A 20,242-nucleotide genomic window follows, 5' to 3' on the forward strand; every position below is an offset into this window, starting at 1 on the left:
TTAATTTATCAATTAAAATAGTAAATAAAATTTAATTTAGTTTTTAACAGACAAGTAACCCTTTTTAAAAAAATAATGGTTTTAATTATGAGCTATATATATATATATAAACCTCGATATTAGACTTGAGTGAACTTGACTGGTGCAATGGCTATCCATTGTTGGCTACCTCCTGCAATGGCGAAGTCTCCTTCTTCTTCTCCTCCTCTCTCTGTAACCTCCATCGCTTCCCGCGCAAGGGAGTACAAAATGCGGGTACCATATGAACTGAGTCAGGAACAATCGCGTCTTTTCCATAAGCTTCCTTCTGGTTTGTCCATGGAGGTTATCTCCCAGAAGGGTCATAATAATAATAAGGCACAGAAATCCAAACCACCTCCTCTCGTTTTTCTCCATGGAAGCTATCATGCCGCTTGGTGTTGGGCTGAACATTGGTTACCTTACTTCTCTCAGAAAGGTCATGACTGTTATGCCCTCAGTTTCTTGGGTCAGGTTCTCTCTCCCTCCCTCTCTCCACACTTACATTTTCAGATTATCTGGACGAATTTCAATGTGGGTCATTTGAATTTCTTTGATATCAACAGGGTGAAAGTGATTCACCGGCTGCTGAAGTTTCTGGTTCACTCCAGGTAATGTGAGATTTCTAGTGAAAACACAATATTGCCTCATTAAAAAGCTTGTTTATGAACACTCCAAAATTGCATTAGACGCATGCAGCTGATGTTGCAGACTTCATCCGAGAAGAAATTACAGTGCCGCCTCTCTTGCTTGGTCATTCATTTGGTGCCCTAATTGTACAGTATTACATTTCTAAGATAAGGAGTAGAATTGCAGGTGAATCATCTCAATAACTTGTTCAAGCAAAAAAGATGCACTTTCTAATTTCAATTTGTCTTGAGAATTTTCTCTTAGGAATAACTGTATGCAATCTATTTCATTGGGTTTATTTGAATTTTGTCTTAGATATGGAAAATATACACCCAGATCTTGCTGGAGCTGTCCTCATTTGTTCAGTACCTCCTTCGGGTAATAGGTGAATCCCATAAACATCTTATCTTAACATGAACTCTTTTTATCTTAAGTAGGTAAGCTTGATGAACTCGTGTAATATTTCTTAACTGCAGTGGATTAGTTCGGCGATATATCTTCACCAAGCCTATTGCTGCTTTTAAGGTTTGCCTTACTCTTTTCATTTTTCTTCCTTCTAGATCCTAAATCCATTGTTCTAAAAGGAGATTTTTGTATTTAGTCTTTTAATGACTCCAATATCCCGAAAGATCGTGAGCAGCTTTAGAATATTTGATGTGATTCCTTTTGAAACATAATTGAAAATTGAGCAGGTGACACTAATGTCACGGGCTAAAATTCGACCCGTGCGGCACTAAGCTAAATCGACCCTGATTCTAGCTTAGAAAGCCTTTCTAAACACAATGCAAGAAGAACTCAAACGCAAGAAAGAACTTAGAGAGAGAAAACTCTTGAGAATAAGAATATATTGAAAGAATGCTTGATAATTACAATGGAATACCTTCAGGGTATTTATAGGACTTACACGTATTAAATTAGGAATTACGTCTAATTACAATTTAATTACACTAATTTAGGATATTCCTTCCATAGCAAGAATATCCCTACCTAATTTAGAATATCCCTTGTAATCTCCTCCTTAATTAGAATATATATTATAATCCTTTCCTTGATTAGAATATATTTTCCAATCCCTTCCTTAATTAGATTATCTTCCAATCTCTTCCTTGATTAGAAGATTCGCTGGGCACACGTAGGTAACTGGGCCTCTCCTTGGCTAAGAAGATTAGCGCACTATCAGGCCAAGACTTTAATGAGCCTCGACATCTCCTGGGATTGGGTCGTGACTCTAATGGGCCGTGACATACTCCCCCACCTTAGTCGTGGCCGTCCTCGGTTCGACCTTGGCATGATACTCTTCAACCTCTTCCTTGAAACATTCCCCACACGGTCCCTAGTATCTGTGCACAAGTCCCTTGAGCACAAATTACATAGACTTGCATTCTGGAATATCATGGAAGTACACCTCGTGGCTCGATGTTTGCACCCCATAAAAATGGGACGTGACATACTCCCCCACCTAAGTCGTGGCCGTCCTCGGCACGACCCTAGACCGGTGCATGGTGATCTTCTTTCTGGCGTCCCCTGAGCGCTCTTCCTCCCCCTTTGCACGTCACGGCATTGGGTGCACTTATGGTCGCCAGTCTTAACCGATATAAGACGTTTCCCACACATCTCTCGATTGAACACGGTCCCTTGAATCTGCGCACAAGCCCCTTGAGCACATACCGCATAGACTTTAACAGTTGCGGGGGAAACTTCCCTCTTTCCATCGTCCCCTTCCTTAACTACACACCCTCTTAGATTTGCCCTTATCTTCATATTCTTGGTGTCTCCCTTTGAATATGCCTGAGCACGATCTGCTTCTTTTCCCACGGACTTGGTGCGAGTGAAGGCAGACTGACTTTGGCCCACGTTGCCTGTGGCCAAACCTTGTGGATCTAATGGTTGTGTGTTGTCTTTGGCCTTGAGCCCCTCGAAGGCTTCGACACACGCTATCTGGACTTCCTCGGGTGCTTCTTCTTTTACCTTGGACCCGTCCCCATCATCCATCTTGGCAAAAGTGGCAAATATCTCTTTACCACGTTTGCGACCTCGAACGAATCGCATCGCCGAAAACCTGCTTATTCCCTCTGATTCTCTCCTTGTTGGAATCACGCTAGTCTTCCCGTGATCCAAAATAATTAAGGAATCGGAATAAGGCATTATGCAAGCGCGTACCTGATCGCACCATTCGAGTCCCAACACTACATCGTAGTCTTCCATTGGGACCAAGGTAAATGAGACTGTCCCATTCCAGCCTCCGATCCTGGTGTGCACTCTCCTAGCCTCCCCATTTACCGGCTTGGCTACATCGAAGGACTTCACCGTCCCTCTTGTTGGGCTGATCCGCAGACCCAACGCATTGACTACTCCTTCTCGCATGAAGTTGTGCGTAGCCCCTGTGTCTACTAGTGCCTTGATGCGTTTTTCCCCGATCCAAGCTTCCACGAACAAAGAGCCCCTCCTTGTTCCCTTGTTCGGCTTCACAACACTAGTCTTCACAGCATTGAGCAGTCTTAAGGATCCTATTTGAGTCTCTTCTTCCTCATCAGAGGACTCAGTTCCTTTAACTGCTGCAAACTTTTCCCCCTTAAACGGGCACATAAACTTTATGTGATTATGAGCACCACAAATATAACAGGTTATTGGCTTACCCGAGTCATCGGCTTGCCTCCCTGAGTTTTTATGCTTGATAATTACAATGGAATACCTTCAGGGTATTTATAGGACTTACACGTATTAAATTAGGAATTACGTCTAATTACAATTTAATTACACTAATTTAGGATATTCCTTCCATAGCAAGAATATCCCTACCTAATTTAGAATATCCCTTGTAATCTCCTCCTTAATTAGAATATATATTATAATCCTTTCCTTGATTAGAATATATTTTCCAATCCCTTCCTTAATTAGATTATCTTCCAATCTCTTCCTTGATTAGAAGATTCGCTGGGCACACGTAGGTAACTGGGCCTCTCCTTGGCTAAGAAGATTAGCGCACTATCAGGCCAAGACTTTAATGAGCCTCGACATCTCCTGGGATTGGGTCGTGACTCTAATGGGCCGTGACATACTCCCCCACCTTAGTCGTGGCCGTCCTCGGTTCGACCTTGGCATGATACTCTTCAACCTCTTCCTTGAAACATTCCCCACACGGTCCCTAGTATCTGTGCACAAGTCCCTTGAGCACAAATTACATAGACTTGTATTCTGGAATATCATGGAAGTACACCTCGTGGCTCGATGTTTGCACCCCATAAAAATGGGACGTGACACTAAGCTTGGCTGCCAAAGCTTTTCAAACATCCTTATCTCTTTGCAAAGAAACATTCTTTTCTGCAGAAATGGACGACAGTCTGGTTCAAAAGTATGTCTAGCTAACCTTTTTGTTTTTCTTAATTTGGAAAAGGAATGCAGATGATTTATTTATCCTCCTCCATCCTGTATATCAATTTTCAAGAGTTGTTTATTTCAGGTATCAAGAACTAATGAGAGAAAGTTCAAGATTGCCTCTGTTTGATCTAAGAAAGCTGAATGCATCATTACCCGTTCCATCTGTGCCAAGTTCATCAATTGATATCCTTGTCCTGGGAGCAAAGGATGACTTCATAGTAGTAAGTCTTTCTCTATTTGATCAAGTTGGCAAAAATCTGCAAAAGGAGTCTGCCCCTGATCTTGATCATTGTTAATATTATTATCTAGTTTGTATTGAGTGTGCTTCCTTAGTTCATAATTCAAGCTGCTGGTTCTTGATCTAGTAATTTGAGAATATTATTGCTGATTCCTAATGTGTTTAGGATATGGAAGGCCTCAATGAAACAAGCAGGTTTTATGAGACGACACCCATTTGCATCGAGGGGGTTGCTCATGATATGATGTTGGATTGTTCTTGGGAGAGAGGTGCTGAAGCAATTCTCTCTTGGTTGAGAAGAGAAGAGTAGATAGAACAAGGACATTAAAAGATAATCAATCATTTTAGTGATTCTATGTATTTTAACAAGTTCAGATCCTAAAATAATCATTAGTTTGTTTCCATCTGATTTTTTTTGGAACAAAATATGTATCTAAAACATAATTTGATTATTACTAATTTAATATTTAAAAAGGAAATTATTAAAATTTTAATTTATTTAAGTGTGAAGCTAGCTAGACTTAGTTTAATTTAAAACATTCTAAGAGACATTTGTTTTCTTAAATATCTAATACTATGGATGACAATAAGACAATGAAAGTGTATTTATACTACTATTTTAAAGGGTTTTTTACTACTAATTTTGTCCAGTTTAACTTTGAAGAATCTATAATGGGTAACAAATATATCATATTCTCAATAAAATAAAAAATATTATTATAAAATTATATTAAAAATTATATTGATTATAAATAAATAAACTTAATTTTTAATAAAATTTAAACAAATATATTAGGAATGTTAATATATTTAATTGTGTTTTTATATTTGACGAACAACTCTCATTTGTTATCAAATAATTAAATATATATAATATTATTTGATTAATTTTATTTTTTTCCAAAAATAAATATATAATTGGAAAAATAATAATTCATAAACTGAAATGGGACCAGTGCGGCCCAATAACTATCAGGGCCCAATAAATTATGAAGCCCATTCAGCGGCGTCCAAAGTTTCAAAACTAGGGTAAGAATAAAATCCGATCCTTTTAAGTCATATCAGGGCAAACTCAGTGTCTTCTTTCCCCGCTACGTTTATTTTCGGCGCTAAAGCTTGAAGCTTTCTCTACCTACATCTGCATTGCCATAGCGGTGCTTATCTCCGATTCAAGGTTTTTACATCTACCCAATTTGTTCATTAGTTTATATTCAGATCCCGTTCTTCTTTCTCGTTTGTGTCTATTGAATCATCCTGTGAGTTCTACTTCATGTTTCATTAATCGAAAACTTGTTACCCCACTTTCCCATCTAATTATTTGTATATGTATATAATGAGAAAGAATGAAAAGACGCTATCATGAACAATTAGCATGTACATTATATGTAGGCTGTTATGAATTCTAATTGCAATGTAAACTGTGATTCTTCGAGTTTATTTGACCTGTTTATTTTGGATTTTGTCAAGCGAATCCCTTCCAAATGATGTCCCATCTAAAATTTTGATTTGAAGATGTTAGTTCTTCAACTAATAGGTAAATACGATTTTGACGATCAATGCTCATGTATAACGAAATGCTGTTTAGTTAGATGTATAAAAAATAGTATTTGTACTTCATAATCTAATTAGTTTTTTGGGTTCTTAGGACAAGGGTCACCCATAAAGAATGTGTCATTCTTGTTTGCAATTTTCTTTTTGGCGACTGTTCTAAGCTATTAAGCCTAGAGAGTAAAAGCTACAATATGTTTATTGACGTTTGATTAGAAATCTTATAATATATATTTTATTTTCAATCTCTATTAGTGTATTACCATGGTAATTAACATTTTAGTGTAAGAATCTATGCCAGTATCACTTTATATGTTCTGATTATTATGTCCATCAAATTTTTTTGTGGTTCCACAACTGGAATTATTATTTTTCTACTGTTAAATGTCTTATTATCTTATGCCCAGATGTTCTTATAGCTACCTACTAAATGATGCCAAAACCTTAATATATTTAGAAGTTGCTTCATTTGCTTTACCCTAATATCTTGTATATAAACATTCTGTTTTCTGCAGTCGGTCAAAATGTTCACTTCATTGAAGAAGATCCATAAGGATAAGGGTGCTGAACCCACTGAGTTTGAGGAGACAGTGGCACAAGTATGTTCTTGTCTGTCTATTTGATATAAATAAGTACATATTAAATGAATTAGATGCTCATCATTTTTTATCTTTCCAGGCTCTCTTTGATCTTGAGAACACAAACCCAGAGCTCAAAAGTGATCTTAAGGATCTTTTCATCAACTCAGCACTGTAAGGCTTTTAATTATATCTAAAGATAGATGAACGTTTAATGACTAACTCCGTTGTTTGTAAACTTTGTATGCCTTCTTCAGTCAAGTTGATGTGTCTGGAAGTCGCAAAGCTGTTGTCATCCATGTTCCTTACAGATTGAGGAAAGCTTTCCGCAAGATTCAGCTAAGGCTGGTCAGAGAACTGGAGAAAAAATTCAGTGGCAAAGTAAGACATCGCTTATAATATGTAAAAAAGAATAATATTAGATTGGTTTGAAAATTACATTTTGTGTTTTGATATCTGCTATATAATGGTATTTTGTTTCTTAGGTTATCTACTTGTTAAAGTTCTGCTTTCCTTCCTGGATTACTAAATGCTTAATAATATTGAGATAAACTAATGGAAATATTTATTGTAGGATGTTATTGTTGTTGCTACTAGGAGGATAGTTAGGCCACCAAAGAAGGGCTCTGCTGTCCAGAGACCACGTTCTCGTACTCTCACATCGGTGCATGAAGCTGTTCTCGAGGATATTGTGTATCCTGCTGAGATTGTAGGAAAGCGTACCCGATACAGGGTTGATGGATCCAAAATCATGAAGGTTAGTTTATTTTATTAACTTATATATTTGCACTATTGGTAGGAAACATTAGAAAAAAGAAAGAAAAAATACAATGAATGATCCCCATTAAGACTGCCAAGGTAAAGAGGATTAGTTTCTTGTTGTAAATGCAGGAACAAGTTTTTGGGTTTTTGTTTGTTGTCAATTATAGAAATTTATCAATACTTTTCTTGTTTTTCTCTTAAGCATGATCAATTTGAAATGTAAATGTGGTTATTGTTTGTGGCAGGTGTTTTTGGATGCTAAGGCACGCAATGACACCGAATACAAGCTGGAGTCGTTTTCTGGAGTTTACAGAAAGCTCTCTGGAAGGGATGTCGTATTTGAATACCCAATCACAGAGGCTTAGTTTAATGTTACCACCCTTCAAGGTCTTTTTCGTCCTTTTAATTATTTATCAGTGGTCACTTAATTGTGTGTTTTTTTGGTTAGACTTGGTATAAGGTGTTCTCACAAAGCTTTTTGTCTTGACATATTCATCTCTTTTAGTTGAACTTTTATATGTGAATGAGGAAAGGGCATTTTCTTACACTTTGTGTTTTTCTTAATACATGTTATTTGAAGAGGTTTTGATTTGGTTTAATCCAAAAAAATCATATAAATCAAGTCCTTTAATTATATTAAATTTGATGGTCTACTAGTATTTTATGCAAGTAATGATAGATGAGCTTCAACTACCCTTATCTATGTTTTAATTAGGATGTAAATTGATTTTATCAAACTCTATCATTTTCATCCCCATTTGCTTTACTGAGATGAATAAACTTTCCACTAAATTAGATGATTGTTCTATTTGAAATTTGATTTCATCGAATTGCTCAATATTAGAAAAGAGTTTGTTATGCCCTCAGAATTTTTTATTTTTACATTTTGGCAAATTTTGAGTTAAAATAATTATAATATAAATTTGATTTTTACTTCTTTTTTTTTTGTAATTATCAAATTCAACATTCACTATTTTCTCTTCAATCCAATTGGTAGATCAACAATTTTTTGCTTCATGCTAAATTAGATTTGAAGATTCCTACTTTATTTCTAAAATAATATTAATTTAATACTTTATATAAACATAGTTAAAATTTTGATTTAAATAAGGCTAATGATATTGATTTATATAATTTTTAAATTAGTTAAACTTGTACAATGATCTTAAATTACTTTAATTTTATAATTTTAGAATAAATTGAATTTATATTTATAATTAAAAAAAATTACTTATTTAAATAAACTAAAGTAAAGTAATTCATTTTGTAAGTTCTTAATGTTTATTTTATATATATATATTTAAATTTAATTATATGTATTATAATTTTTTAAAGTAATTTCTTACATTTAAAAAAAAATACATGTTTACAAATGTATAACGATTTTATTTTAGATAAACTCTCGCTTTTGACTTAGTTTTTTCGACTCTATCTTAAACATATATTTAAATGTGAAAATGTATTAGATTTTAAACAGATTAAGAGTTAATCAAAATCTAGAGTCATTTTGTATATATAGTTGGTACAAAACTAGTCTTTAAGCAAGTACAAATTAAACAAACTTTTTTCCTAAATCCTATATTATAGATTCTACATTATAGATTGAATGCAGAAAATGACCCTATTTTGGAAATAAACCATTTGGCTAGCTTTATCACTATTATTATTATTATTGGCTTGAATATGTTTACATTTATTAAACACGAAAAAGAATCCTCCAGATTAATCAACTTATCAAAAATAGAAACTACAACAATGCAAGCAACTATAATTTATCCCATGCCACAACATAATATACTCATAAAAAGCTAACTATAATTTCTTATACGCATCTTCAAATACTTGAGGTTACTCACTTTCTTCAATCTAGATTGATGGAAGAACAATTATATAATCACCAATTGATGTTTGTAGAAGAGAATAGTAACAATAACCACATGATCTTGGGGATGTTAATGCCAAAGTGGATGTGGGAATCGCTACCGCACTTCTATCAGACATGGATGAGGAATTACATTTCTGCAACCATCATTTATCTCGGCTTCGGATTCTTTTTCTACATCTATAGTTATCATCTCCAGCGCAATATCTATTTCGCAAGAGGTAAAAAGCCAAATTTGCATACATTAAATTAAATGTTATGAATACATTATAACAATCACTAACATAATATAAAATTAGTTGTTGAATAATATTATTCATCTAAATTATTTATGGTTGATAAGTGAATTGAATCCACTTTTGTAGAATCTATCCCATCCAACAAGGCAATTTTTTCACAAATAATTGTATCAATGAAGGCCATACCAGCGTACTCGTGTTATGTGACGATTTCCGAGTATGTAATTGAGAACGGTTGGACAAAGTGTTTTTCTAGAGCAAACGACGTCAGCGTGTTAACCTATTTATTATATCTTGTCATTTATCTCCTTATCATCGAGGTTGCAATTTACTGGGTGCATAGATTGTTGCACGATATTAAACCACTTTATAAATACCTTCACTCTTCCCATCATGTATACAACAAAAAAAATATAATTTCTCCATTTGCGGGTAAGAATCCAAATTTCTTTAACATAATATTTTGATAACTCTCGAGATCAATCTATTAATATGTTGTTCGATATGATTGTTAGGTTTAGCTTTCCATCCTATTGACGGAATATTGCAGGCGATGCCACACTTAATGGCCTTATTCATAGTGCCAATGCATTTCTCCATGCACGTTAAGCTAATGTTCATCGAGGGCATATGGACCATACTCATCCACGACCCTATAAACGTGAAAAATATTTGGCCAATGATGGGTTCCACCTATCATACCATTCACCATACAACTTATAAACACAACTATGGCCACTACACAATTTTGATGGATTGGATGTTTGGAACCTTAACACATCCTAAGGAGAACATTGAGGAGATTGAGTAGTTTGTTTAAAAAAATGTTGTTTTAATAATGAAAATTGAGAGTGTTTGTATGTGCTACAAGTTTGATTCTAGTTAATATTAAATTAAAAAACTTTCATATATTCTACATTTATTAAAAATAATTATTATATTTGGCCATTTTTGATTAATTTTATAATTTAATTTGTATTTAAAAAAAAAAATCAGATATACCAAAAAAATTATAATATTAATACTCAGACCTATCACAAAATATTTCAGGTTAAAAACTCTGGTCGATTATTCATGTTTTAGTTATATATATATATATATATATATATATATATATATATATATATATATATATATATATATATATATATATATATATATATATATATATATATATATATATATATATATATATATATATATATATATTTATATAAATTAAATTTATAAAAATAAAGGCAAAAATAAATATACAACCAAAAAAAATAATAAGAGTGTAATTTTAATTTAACATTAATAATATATAAATTTGAATCTTTGTTATAGTAATTTTAGATTTATAGTAAAAAAAATTATAATATAATAATATTATTTTTCCTTCTGGATAAGTTAATTTTTATTTGCAACGATAATTGGTGCGGACAATCTGATCAATTTTACTTTTGAGAAATTTTTTTACTATTATTTTTGTCTCGTTCAAAAAGAATACCTTTTGTATTGTATTCTTGTAAATATTAATTATATAATAAATATCAAAATATATTTATAATTTTATATATTTAATTATATCTACGAAATAAAATTGAGAAGAGATCAAGGCGTTATCCTATACTTCTTGATCAGGCTCGTCTTCTTACTTTTTTTTTTTTTTTCATAAAAAAGGACTTTCACCGGGTTGGGTCGGACCAAAACGAGACACAAATACTCTTCCGCCTATCCTCGTTCAACTACCCGTAAAACCGGAAAAAAACACGGTTTGAACCGAAAAATTAGGTTCGGCTATGGGTCGGTTTTAAATTGCCACCCTAATGCACATTCCGTGCCTGTAGGTTGCCTGACCCGTAACCTTCCGACCCGCGCCCACCTAAAAACCCGTACCATTTTCTCTTTCTGCCTCACTCTCCAGCTCCCCGACTCTCTCTCTCTTTCTCTCCTTCTCCGGCAGGGGCAGCGGCGGCTCTCTAAACTCCGGCTCGCACTCATCCACGACTCTATAGGTTCTTATTGACGAAGAAGAACTTCTTAGTTGTCTTTGACTCTATATACATGAAATTACTGAGGAATGGGTTTTCGTCAACCATCAAATCAGCTTTGAGCTGTTCACCCAACTTCAAGCCAGCCATAAATTTATCGACTTTGGAGGCCAAACTTAGCAAATGTCAAAATCTGAGACAATTTTACCAAATTCTCTCTCAGATGATCTTCACTGGTTTCATCCATGATGCTTATGCGACAAGCAGGCTTGTCAAATTCTCCACAGATTCAACCTTCATTGACATTGATTATGCTCGTGATATTCTCACTCACATTGACAATCCAAACGAGTTCACGTGGAATACGGTTATGAGAGGTTATGTGCAGAGAAATCATCTTGAACAAGCAATCTCTCTTTACAAAGTGATGTTGAATAGATCTGGAGATCCTGATAACTACACATACCCAATTCTCATTCAAGCTACTGCTGTTCGATTTCAAGAATTATTGGGAAAACAGTTGCATGTTCATGTCATGAAGATGGGATTCGATTCAGATGTTTATGTTGTCAACACATTGATAAACATGTATGCTGTTTGTGGGAACATACAAGATGCACGGAAGCTGTTCGATGAAAGTCCTGTAGTGGATATTGTTTCTTGGAATTCAATTTTGGCAGGATATGTTCAACTGGGAATTGTAGAAGAAGCTAAATTTATATACAATAGTATGCCCAGAAGAAGCATAATTGCATCGAACTCCATGATCGTGTTGCTTGGCAGGTCAGGTCATGTAACCGAAGCAACCCAGTTGTTCAATGACATGGACGAAAAGGATACAGTTTCATGGACAGCATTGCTTTCTTGTTACGAGCAAAATGGGATGTATGAAGAAGCGTTGAGAATGTTTAAGCAAATGTATTCAAATGCAGTTAGGCTAGACGAAGTTGTGATTGTGAGTGTTCTTTCAGCATGCGCGCACTTATCAATTGCCAAGGTAGGAAAATTGATTCACGGGGTCTCCGTTAAAATAGGACTTGATAGCTATGTCAACCTTCAAAATGCTCTTATTCACATGCATGCAACTTGTGGAGACATAGTATCTGCCCAAGAACTATTCAACATGAGTAGCCATTTGGATCAGATATCTTGGAATTCAATGATATCGGGATACTTGAAATGTGGATCGATTGAGAAAGCTAGGGAATTGTTTGATGTGATGCCTGTCAGAGATGTTATATCTTGGAGTGCAATGATCTCAGGCTACGCACAACATGATAAATTCTCGATTACATTGGAATTGTTCCAAGAGATGCAGCTTGAAGGTATTAAGCCTGACGAAACCACGTTAGTGAGTGTTCTTTCAGCATGCACCCATTTGGGTGCACTTGAACAGGGGCAATGGATCCATGCATATATAAAAAAGAACAATTTGATTATCAATTTCATTTTGGGAACAACTCTTATAGACATGTACATGAAATGTGGCTATGTTGAAAATGCTGTTGAAGTCTTTGATGGGATGAGCGAAAAGGCTGTCTCCACTTGGAATGCGTTCATTCAGGGAATGGCTTTAAATGGATTAGTTGAAGAGTCTCTTGGAATTTTCTCGGATATGAAAAGATGTGGGGTTATGCCGAATGAGATAACCTTCATGGGCGTTCTTGCTGCTTGTCGACATATGGGTTTAGTTGACGAGGGAAAAAATCATTTCAACTCCATGATTCAGGTAAACAAATATTCTTTTGAAAATATAAAACTTAATAAAAATAAAAATCATAGTCAGCTACAATTGGAAAAACAACCAAATGTCATGACATGTGTGGTCATGTATTCTTTAAGATATATCTGGTTTTCTCATAGTTGACCCTGTATAAATTTGTTTTTGTTCTCTTTTCGATTTCGTCATTTCATTTTTCTTGGATATGGATTTCTCTTTTCTGTTCTGATCCTTTCGGTGTTTTCACTTCAGGTACACAAATTAGAACCTAATGTTAAGCATTATGGGTGCATGGTAGATCTTTTAGGGCGTGCCGGTATGCTAAAGGAGGCAGAGGATCTCATTAACAGTATGCCTATAGAACCGGATGTTGCAACATGGGGTGCATTGCTCGGGGCTTGTAAGAAACACGGAGATAAAGAAATGGGGGAGAGGATCGGAAGGAATCTAATCGAGCTGCATCCCGATCATGATGGCTTTCATGTTTTGCTATCCAATATTTTTGCTTCCAAAGGCAATTGGGATGATGTAGTTGGAATAAGACGTGCAATGATGAAAGATCATATCAATAAGACCCCGGGCTGTAGCATGATTGAAGCCGAAGGTACCATTCATGAATTTACTGCAGGAGATAAATCACATCCTCGGATAAATGAGATAGATGACATGCTGGATGAAATGGGAAAGAGACTCAAGGCAATTGGCTATGCCCCGAATATGGACGAGTTTTTCTTGGAAATTGATGAAGAGGAGAAGGAAACTGCTCTTTTCAGGCATAGTGAGAAGCTTGCAGTTGCCTTTGGACTGATTACTATTGATTCAACAATGCCAATAAGGATTATAAAGAACTTGAGAATTTGTAATGACTGTCATGAAGCAATAAAGCTCGTCTCTCGTAGTTTTAATCGAGAGATTGTGGTGAGGGACAGACATCGTTTTCACCACTTTAAGGAGGGATTTTGTTCTTGCAGAGATTATTGGTGACATTCCATTATTCTTGAAAGGAGATTCTCCATTTTTGCCTTGATGACCCTGAAAAAGCAGAAACCAAAGTGAGAATACAATGCGGTTTATGATTAAAGAAGCGGAGAGTGAGATGTTGTGTAAGAACATGTCTGCCTGTTCAGTCAAGTATATATATCTGACAACATTATAAGGTAAGCTTTTACTGCATTTAGCTAATTCTTTTGGTATTAATTTGGATGCATGATTAAGTCTTGTCTACTAAAACATGAGAGATCCAGTGTGGGTGCTTTTGTGGTTTTGCTGCTTACTCTTAATGGTTTGAACTTTTATCATGCTTTTGATCTCGTCGTGCATGAGAAGGGCTAATCAATGTTTGATTATTATTTTTATTAAATTTGAAGCTATTTCAAATCTTTTGCTATTAACATACCAAAAAGGCCCGACAATGGAATGACTATATTATAATATATTTTCTTAAAAACATTGAATTTGAGGTGTTTTAAAAATCTATTTTTATATAAAACTAAGGTGAATTGAGATGAAAATCAAGCTTATTAGGTCAAATTTGTTAATAACCTGTAAATAAACCACATTGACTTGTGTTGTCAATAGGAAATATAATTCTTTGTTTAATTGATTTTTACAACCATGAATGCTGCAGGCTGAAGGACTCCTACACTAAAGTGAGATTGAGAAAGAAATGAATGGTGATGATAGAATTTTTTTCCTTAACATGTGGGAAACTGATTATCACAATAATCTGTGGAGGATTTAGAAAATATGGCAGAAGGCAGATTTCTTAAATAAGAAAACAAAGTTGATGGAAGAAAGACAATAATGCTTTCAATTTGGCTCATGTCCCTTCTGAGAATATTTTCTGGATTTGAGTTTGATAAATAGTTAGCTGTATTGCTCCTTATACATTTAAAAGTGTTTGAAATAACTCCCATTTTCAGAAACTTTGACATTCCAGAAATTTCAAGTGTTTAAATTGAGATTACTCTTACACTTCATTGCATTGCTCCCTAAACACATCTCTCTACATATATTTAGAGCAGAGACAAAAAGTTGATTGACCGGAGATGATAGATGAATATGATGTCTGATTGTTCATGGAAGAGATGAGCATGTATAACCGCATGATCCTGGGGACGTTGCTCCTGAAATGGAGAGCATTACTCTCCTGCACTTCTGTCAGATATGGCTAAGGAATTACATTTCTGCCACCATCATCTCCCTCGTTTTGGCTTACTTTGTGCTTCTACATTTACCATCTCAAACGCAACATCTATCTCCCTCAAGTTACATATATATGTTTAAAAAATTTAGTTTTAGAGACAAATAGGTTAATTGGATTCATGTCAGATTATTGTTATTCGATTTGAAATATTTAAAGTTTGTATTAAATAAAGTATAAGAGATGAGAAGAAAGGGTGAATGAAAAACTTTTGATACAAGTCAAATATCTTTATAATGTTGAAGATTATGAAGGAGATAACATGAATTATTGAATTCTCCTTGCAGATTGTATGCTTTCACAAGTAATTGTATCGATGAAGGCTATGTCATTGTACTTTTGTTATCCTGCAATTGCGGAGTATATGGTTGAGAAAGGTTCGACAAAGTGTTTCCCTAGAACAACGTGAATGGGCTAGCCTATCTCTTTTATCTTGTGATTTATCTTCTCATTATCGAGGTTACAACTTATCGGGTCCATAGATTGTTGCATGATATTAAACCACTTTATAAGCACCTTCACACCACTCACCATGTCTACAACAATCAAAACACTCTTTCTCCTTTTGCAGGTAAGCTTCCAAATTAGCAACGAAGATCTAATAATATAACACAAGAACGAGATCACGGCAGGCCATGCCAGTGATGCCACAGTTGGTGACCTTATTCATAGTGCCAATACATTTCTACTTGCATGTTAAGCTCATGTTCTTGGAGGCCATATGGACTGCAATGATCCACGATTGCATAAATGCGAAGAATTGGCCCACGATGGGTTCAGCCTACCATACCCTTCATCACACAACTTATAGTCATAATTATGGCCACTACACCATATTTATGGACTGGATCTTTGGAACCCTAAGACATCCAAAGGAGGATTAGTTTTTCTGAAAATATTTTGCTTGTTTGGATATGAAAAACATTATTGTATACATGTTGTGTTATTGTTGGAGATAGTCTTTCTTAATCAATATTTCATTTGTTTAAAGCTTATATCAACTTTGTTATTCAATGATATTGAAAATTACAAGAAATGAATGGAACGTTTTAAGGAAATATATTATCGGTATTTTTTTATGTGGTTAAGAAAATTAATTGAATTAAAAAATCAACCAAATCAAATAACCAACCCTTTTTTAAGCTGCTAAAACAAATCCAACATATATATCAGTTAGTGGTTGTCCAACTACTAAACATTTCTCCAATTAGTTCTTTGATCATTCAATGCTTAAAAATTAAAAAGAATAACGGTTGAAAGTATTTTTTTGTTTGTAAAAAGAAGTATGATTACGCAAAGCCAATTTATATGCAATGTAGAAATAATATTTTGTAAAAAAAAAAAAAAAAAAAAAAGAGTATGTTTACGCTAAACAAGTTTATATGCAATTATTTATTATTGTTATTGATCTTTTTAAAGCAAATTTTAGGTTCAATTTCAAAACGCTTTGAGTTTAAACGAGGGTCATGACGGTGGGGTTTTCATGCTAGCTCTCTTTTATTAAAAAAATAAAAATAAATAAATAATAATAAAGCAAATTTTAGGTATCATATTATTTAACAATTGTTTTTGACAAACAAATAAAACCAACAATTTGATATTTCTAAAACCGACTTCAAAATAGAACACATAAAATGAAAACCAATAAAAAATGTTTTGAAGAGTAGTACTCATATAACAGTGAAAAGGTTTAGGACTGATTTCCTATAGTTATTGACATTTACAAATAAAATAGTATAAATACATAATTACCTTTGTAGGTAAATAGCATTGGAAAGTTCTAAGTTTTAAAAATAAGAATTATTTGAAAAGTTATACTTTGAGCTAGTCGAGTAGATCAGGAATTGGTAAATCTTTCACCATTCTCATATCATCTTCCAGCCTTTCCAACATTTGTGCCATTTCTTCATACTGAAAACATCTCTCATCTTCCACAACAAAAACATGAACATCCCCATTAACTTCCAATGTGCTATAACCAGGAGTTTTCTTCATCTCAACTCTCCTCATTTCCTTTCTAATCCAAGCCACTTCATCCCATTTTCTTGCCATTGCAAAAAAGTTAGAAACCAAAGTATAAACACCCGGTTCCTCGATCTTCATCTTCAAAACTTTTTCAACCGCCACCATTCCAATTCGTATATTCCGATGATTACAACAACCAGACAGAAGAGAAACCCAAGTAGCAACGCCAGGCTCGGTCTTCATCGAAGATATAAGATCAAACGCTTCATTCACCATTCCTGCTCGAGAAAAAAGATCAACCATGCAAGTATAATGATTCTCAGATGGTTCGATTTTAAATTCCTTTACCATAACACTAAACCAATATTTACCCTCTTCAACCAAACCCGAATGACTAAACGCAGACAGAAGAGAAGCAAACGTTATATGGTCTGGTTCTGAATTCGTCTTTATCATCTTCAGAAACAACAAATGAGCTTCCTTTCCATGTCCATGAACTCCATAGCTAGCAATCATAGCATTCCATAAAACTGTGTCTTTACAAACTATCCGATTAAACAAGATGTTCCCTGAGAAAAGAGAACCACATTTCGAATACATATCGATCAACGCGGTTCTAACTTGTTCAAAGTTATAACTAAGCGTTTTTATCACATACCCGTGAACAGAACGACCCAATTTGAAACAACCGAGTTGAGAACAAGCTAAAAGCGACCCAACAAGTGAAACAGGGTCGGGTTCAAAGCCGTTTTCAAGCATCTCTATGAATAACTCGAGTGCATTATTTGCGAAACCGTTTTGAGCATAACCGGAAATCAGAGCACTCCAAGTGACGACACTTTTGGTAGGAATCGTTTGAAATAAGCGATGTGCGAGCTGCAATCGTCCCATCTTGGCGTACATATCGACTAAGCTGGTCTGAACTAATACATCAATCGACAGATCTCTTCTGATCATACTTCCATGGATGGAGAATCCAATTCTTCTGTCTTCAAGATTTGCACAAGCCTGGATCAAACCCAACATCACAACACTATCAAGTTCGAATCCTTCTTCTTGCATCTTCCTGCAGATACTAATAGCTTCAATAGCTTGCCCACTCCGTGCAAAACCCATGATCATTGTTGTCCATGAAACGATATCCTTTTTATGCATAGTTTCAAAAACAGATAATGCAATGTCCATTCTTCCACATTTGGTATAGAAATTCAAAAGGGAAGAGCTAACAAAGAGATCATTTAGATATCCGGATTCAATTACACTTAGACGAACTTCTTCACCCATATCAAAATCTAATAAGCTAGCACAAGCCTTGATAACTAGTGTAAATGTTGAGCTATCAGGTTTAACTCCGTCCCGACACATCGAACGGTAGAGATTAATTACCTCGGAAGGACGATCCTTGCGTGAATAAGCAACGATTAATGAATTCCATGCACCTATCTTTCTCTGGGGCAATTGATCGAACACCTGGCGTGCTAAGTTCAACTGAGATACTCTGGCATAAGAGGATATTAATTGTGGAATGGAATTGTCGTCGTCTTGGATGATACCAGATGTTATCAGGAGAGCATGAACTGTGGCAACTAATGGTGGGTCTGTACAAGCTAAGAGAAGGTGTTTTAAGCCATTGAAGTTTCCCCTCCTCCTCCTCCCCCATGGAAGGAGCCGCATACGTGATCTAGCTCGGAATCAAAAACTCTCCCAGAATTCTCTGGTAGCCATTAATTGTTGATCTTGCTTGCAACCAAGAATTTCCCGCCTTACATCCTAAACAGGAAGGAAGAAGAGATTGTAGGAAAATGTGTTCATCTCTATCAGCGCCTAATATCAAATTAGTCATTAATTATTCTTATTTTATTTTCTTACAAATATAAACAGGTTTTTTTTATACATAAAACACAAATGGAGCTGTGAAAAAAATAAAGTTATATTGTCTCGTCTAAATAAACAAAAAATATTAACAAATGTAAATCGGTCCTGTAACAAATGCAAACTGTCACATGAAGATACATAATAATATATTACTACTAGTGGCAGCTGACTTTATTTTGTTTAATATATATTTAGTCATAATATACAAAAGCAGGTTTTTCTTAATTGTTTATTTCCCCGATTTAAAAATAAGTTTATATATTGGGTCATTAACATTTGAAAATTATATATATATATATATAAATATATACATTTAAAAAAATTTATCAAATAAAATCAATATCAAAATCCAATATATCAGTACTTGAGAGTCAAGAATTTGGTTGAAAAGATTAAAAATTGTACATTTGATTTCTAATAAAAATGATTTAAGTTAAAAGGTAGATTATAATGTGCAAAGTTACTTGGGCTAACTTTTTTAATTAAAAATTTTAAATTAACTTACAATCAAAGTGAACAATAAAATAAGAAAATTCTCACATTTGATGTCCAAAATATTGTTTCTTTAAGAGATTATTTGATTTTAAATAAAATGGTCTTTCTTAGAAATGTTTTTTTTATGAAAAGATGGTATATTTGAGTGACTAAAATGTTTTTAATACTGAAGATTATAAAAATATTTATTATTTAATTGATGATTTAATAAATAAATGATGATGACTGAATATTAATTTATTTATAAATCACATCAGACAAGCTCTTATCTTTTGGGAACAATATACTCCTATATTTTTTCTTTCACAAATTATTCTGATTAAATCTCAAATTTAATTTATTAGAAAACAAATAGATTAATAACATTAATAGCTTTTAAATGTACTAAAAAAATTCAATTTAAAATACTAACTTGTTTAAATAAATAAGTCACAAAAATAAGTATGTTAAATCATAAAAAAATGGAAACAAGGTTATTTGAAAAGTGATATTTAGTCACAATCTATAACACATTTATTATAATATTATTTTTAAAATTCTAATCTAAATTATTTTTTGTATCATATATATTCTTTTATGCATTATATATATATTGTATTTTCATGTTTCTTTCACGTGTCTTTGAGTGTGTGCGATGGAATAGCCCTATACTAATTATTCAAGAAAATTGAAATATTTATTAAAAAAAAGAAAAATCATTTAATAAATTATTCCTTAGTTAGGCTTAAATTATCAAAT

The 20,242-nt window shown here is 34.0% G+C and overlaps 5 protein-coding genes across 8 annotated transcripts; 4 read left to right on the plus strand and 1 right to left on the minus strand.

The window, feature by feature from the left end:
* The first annotated feature begins 129 nt into the window (after positions 1-129).
* LOC124926607 lies at positions 130-4,680 on the plus strand. Of its 4 annotated transcripts, XM_047466861.1 has the most exons (8): positions 130-492; positions 585-629; positions 708-834; positions 964-1,033; positions 1,125-1,173; positions 3,903-4,000; positions 4,109-4,247; positions 4,431-4,680. In XM_047466861.1, the coding sequence occupies exons 1-8, from the start codon at positions 148-150 to the stop codon at positions 4,572-4,574; spliced, it is 1,017 nt and encodes a 338-aa protein (XP_047322817.1). In that variant the 5' UTR covers positions 130-147; the 3' UTR covers positions 4,575-4,680. The 4 variants fall into 4 exon arrangements, 3 of the variants coding, with proteins under 3 accessions (XP_047322817.1, XP_047322815.1, XP_047322816.1); XR_007098346.1 differs by lacking the exon at positions 3,903-4,000 and having other exon boundaries at positions 4,431-4,570; XM_047466859.1 differs by lacking the exons at positions 3,903-4,000; positions 4,109-4,247; positions 4,431-4,680 and adding an exon at positions 1,763-3,289.
* Positions 4,681-5,285: 605 nt separating this feature from the next.
* LOC124926543 (40S ribosomal protein S7-like) lies at positions 5,286-7,697 on the plus strand. The gene is made up of 6 exons (XM_047466792.1): positions 5,286-5,438; positions 6,328-6,411; positions 6,491-6,564; positions 6,648-6,771; positions 6,965-7,147; positions 7,398-7,697. Exons 2-6 carry the CDS (start codon positions 6,337-6,339, stop codon positions 7,515-7,517), a joined length of 576 nt encoding a protein of 191 aa, XP_047322748.1. The 5' UTR covers positions 5,286-5,438; positions 6,328-6,336; the 3' UTR covers positions 7,518-7,697.
* A 1,342-nt stretch (positions 7,698-9,039) lies between these two features.
* Positions 9,040-12,654, plus strand: LOC124926303 (delta(7)-sterol-C5(6)-desaturase-like). The gene is made up of 4 exons (XM_047466499.1): positions 9,040-9,255; positions 9,400-9,705; positions 9,789-10,062; positions 12,464-12,654. Exons 1-4 carry the CDS (start codon positions 9,057-9,059, stop codon positions 12,522-12,524), a joined length of 840 nt encoding a protein of 279 aa, XP_047322455.1. The 5' UTR covers positions 9,040-9,056; the 3' UTR covers positions 12,525-12,654.
* LOC124925210 (putative pentatricopeptide repeat-containing protein At5g40405) lies at positions 12,559-13,950 on the plus strand. The gene is made up of 2 exons (XM_047465181.1): positions 12,559-12,975; positions 13,219-13,950. The coding sequence occupies exons 1-2, from the start codon at positions 12,559-12,561 to the stop codon at positions 13,948-13,950; spliced, it is 1,149 nt and encodes a 382-aa protein (XP_047321137.1).
* Positions 13,951-16,793: 2,843 nt separating this feature from the next.
* Positions 16,794-18,969, minus strand: LOC124926404 (putative pentatricopeptide repeat-containing protein At3g25060, mitochondrial). Its single transcript, XM_047466628.1, has 2 exons — positions 17,506-18,969; positions 16,794-17,412 (listed from the first exon to the last, which is right to left on the minus strand). Exons 1-2 carry the CDS (start codon positions 18,806-18,808, stop codon positions 16,994-16,996), a joined length of 1,722 nt encoding a protein of 573 aa, XP_047322584.1. The 5' UTR covers positions 18,809-18,969; the 3' UTR covers positions 16,794-16,993.
* Between the last annotated feature and the right edge of the window lie 1,273 nt (positions 18,970-20,242).

The sequence above is a fragment of the Impatiens glandulifera genome, chromosome 2, assembly GCF_907164915.1.
Source record: "Impatiens glandulifera chromosome 2, dImpGla2.1, whole genome shotgun sequence".
Classification (NCBI taxonomy): domain Eukaryota; kingdom Viridiplantae; phylum Streptophyta; class Magnoliopsida; order Ericales; family Balsaminaceae; genus Impatiens; species Impatiens glandulifera.

Excerpts from the sequence above, each read along its gene's own strand:
- LOC124926543 (XM_047466792.1), top strand. The coding sequence starts at position 6,337 with ATGTTCACTTCATTGAAGAAGATCCATAAGGATAAGGGTGCTGAACCC. Across the intron at positions 6,412-6,490 it reads TTGAGGAGACAGTGGCACAA|GCTCTCTTTGATCTTGAGAA; the intron begins GTATGTTCTTGT and ends TTATCTTTCCAG. Across the intron at positions 6,772-6,964 it reads AGAAAAAATTCAGTGGCAAA|GATGTTATTGTTGTTGCTAC; the intron begins GTAAGACATCGC and ends TATTTATTGTAG.
- LOC124926607 (XM_047466859.1), top strand. The coding sequence starts at position 148 with ATGGCTATCCATTGTTGGCTACCTCCTGCAATGGCGAAGTCTCCTTCT. Across the intron at positions 1,034-1,124 it reads GTACCTCCTTCGGGTAATAG|TGGATTAGTTCGGCGATATA; the intron begins GTGAATCCCATA and ends TCTTAACTGCAG. Across the intron at positions 1,174-1,762 it reads AGCCTATTGCTGCTTTTAAG|AAGATTCGCTGGGCACACGT; the intron begins GTTTGCCTTACT and ends TTCCTTGATTAG.
- LOC124925210 (XM_047465181.1), top strand. The coding sequence starts at position 12,559 with ATGCAGCTTGAAGGTATTAAGCCTGACGAAACCACGTTAGTGAGTGTT. Across the intron at positions 12,976-13,218 it reads ATTTCAACTCCATGATTCAG|GTACACAAATTAGAACCTAA; the intron begins GTAAACAAATAT and ends TTTTCACTTCAG.
- LOC124926303 (XM_047466499.1), top strand. The coding sequence starts at position 9,057 with ATGTTTGTAGAAGAGAATAGTAACAATAACCACATGATCTTGGGGATG. Across the intron at positions 9,706-9,788 it reads TATAATTTCTCCATTTGCGG|GTTTAGCTTTCCATCCTATT; the intron begins GTAAGAATCCAA and ends TATGATTGTTAG. Across the intron at positions 10,063-12,463 it reads ACCTTAACACATCCTAAGGA|TGATGCCTGTCAGAGATGTT; the intron begins GAACATTGAGGA and ends AATTGTTTGATG.
- LOC124926404 (XM_047466628.1), bottom strand. The coding sequence starts at position 18,808 with ATGCGGCTCCTTCCATGGGGGAGGAGGAGGAGGGGAAACTTCAATGGC. Across the intron at positions 17,413-17,505 it reads TTCGGGTTTGGTTGAAGAGG|GAATGGTGAATGAAGCGTTT; the intron begins GTAAATATTGGT and ends TTTCTCGAGCAG.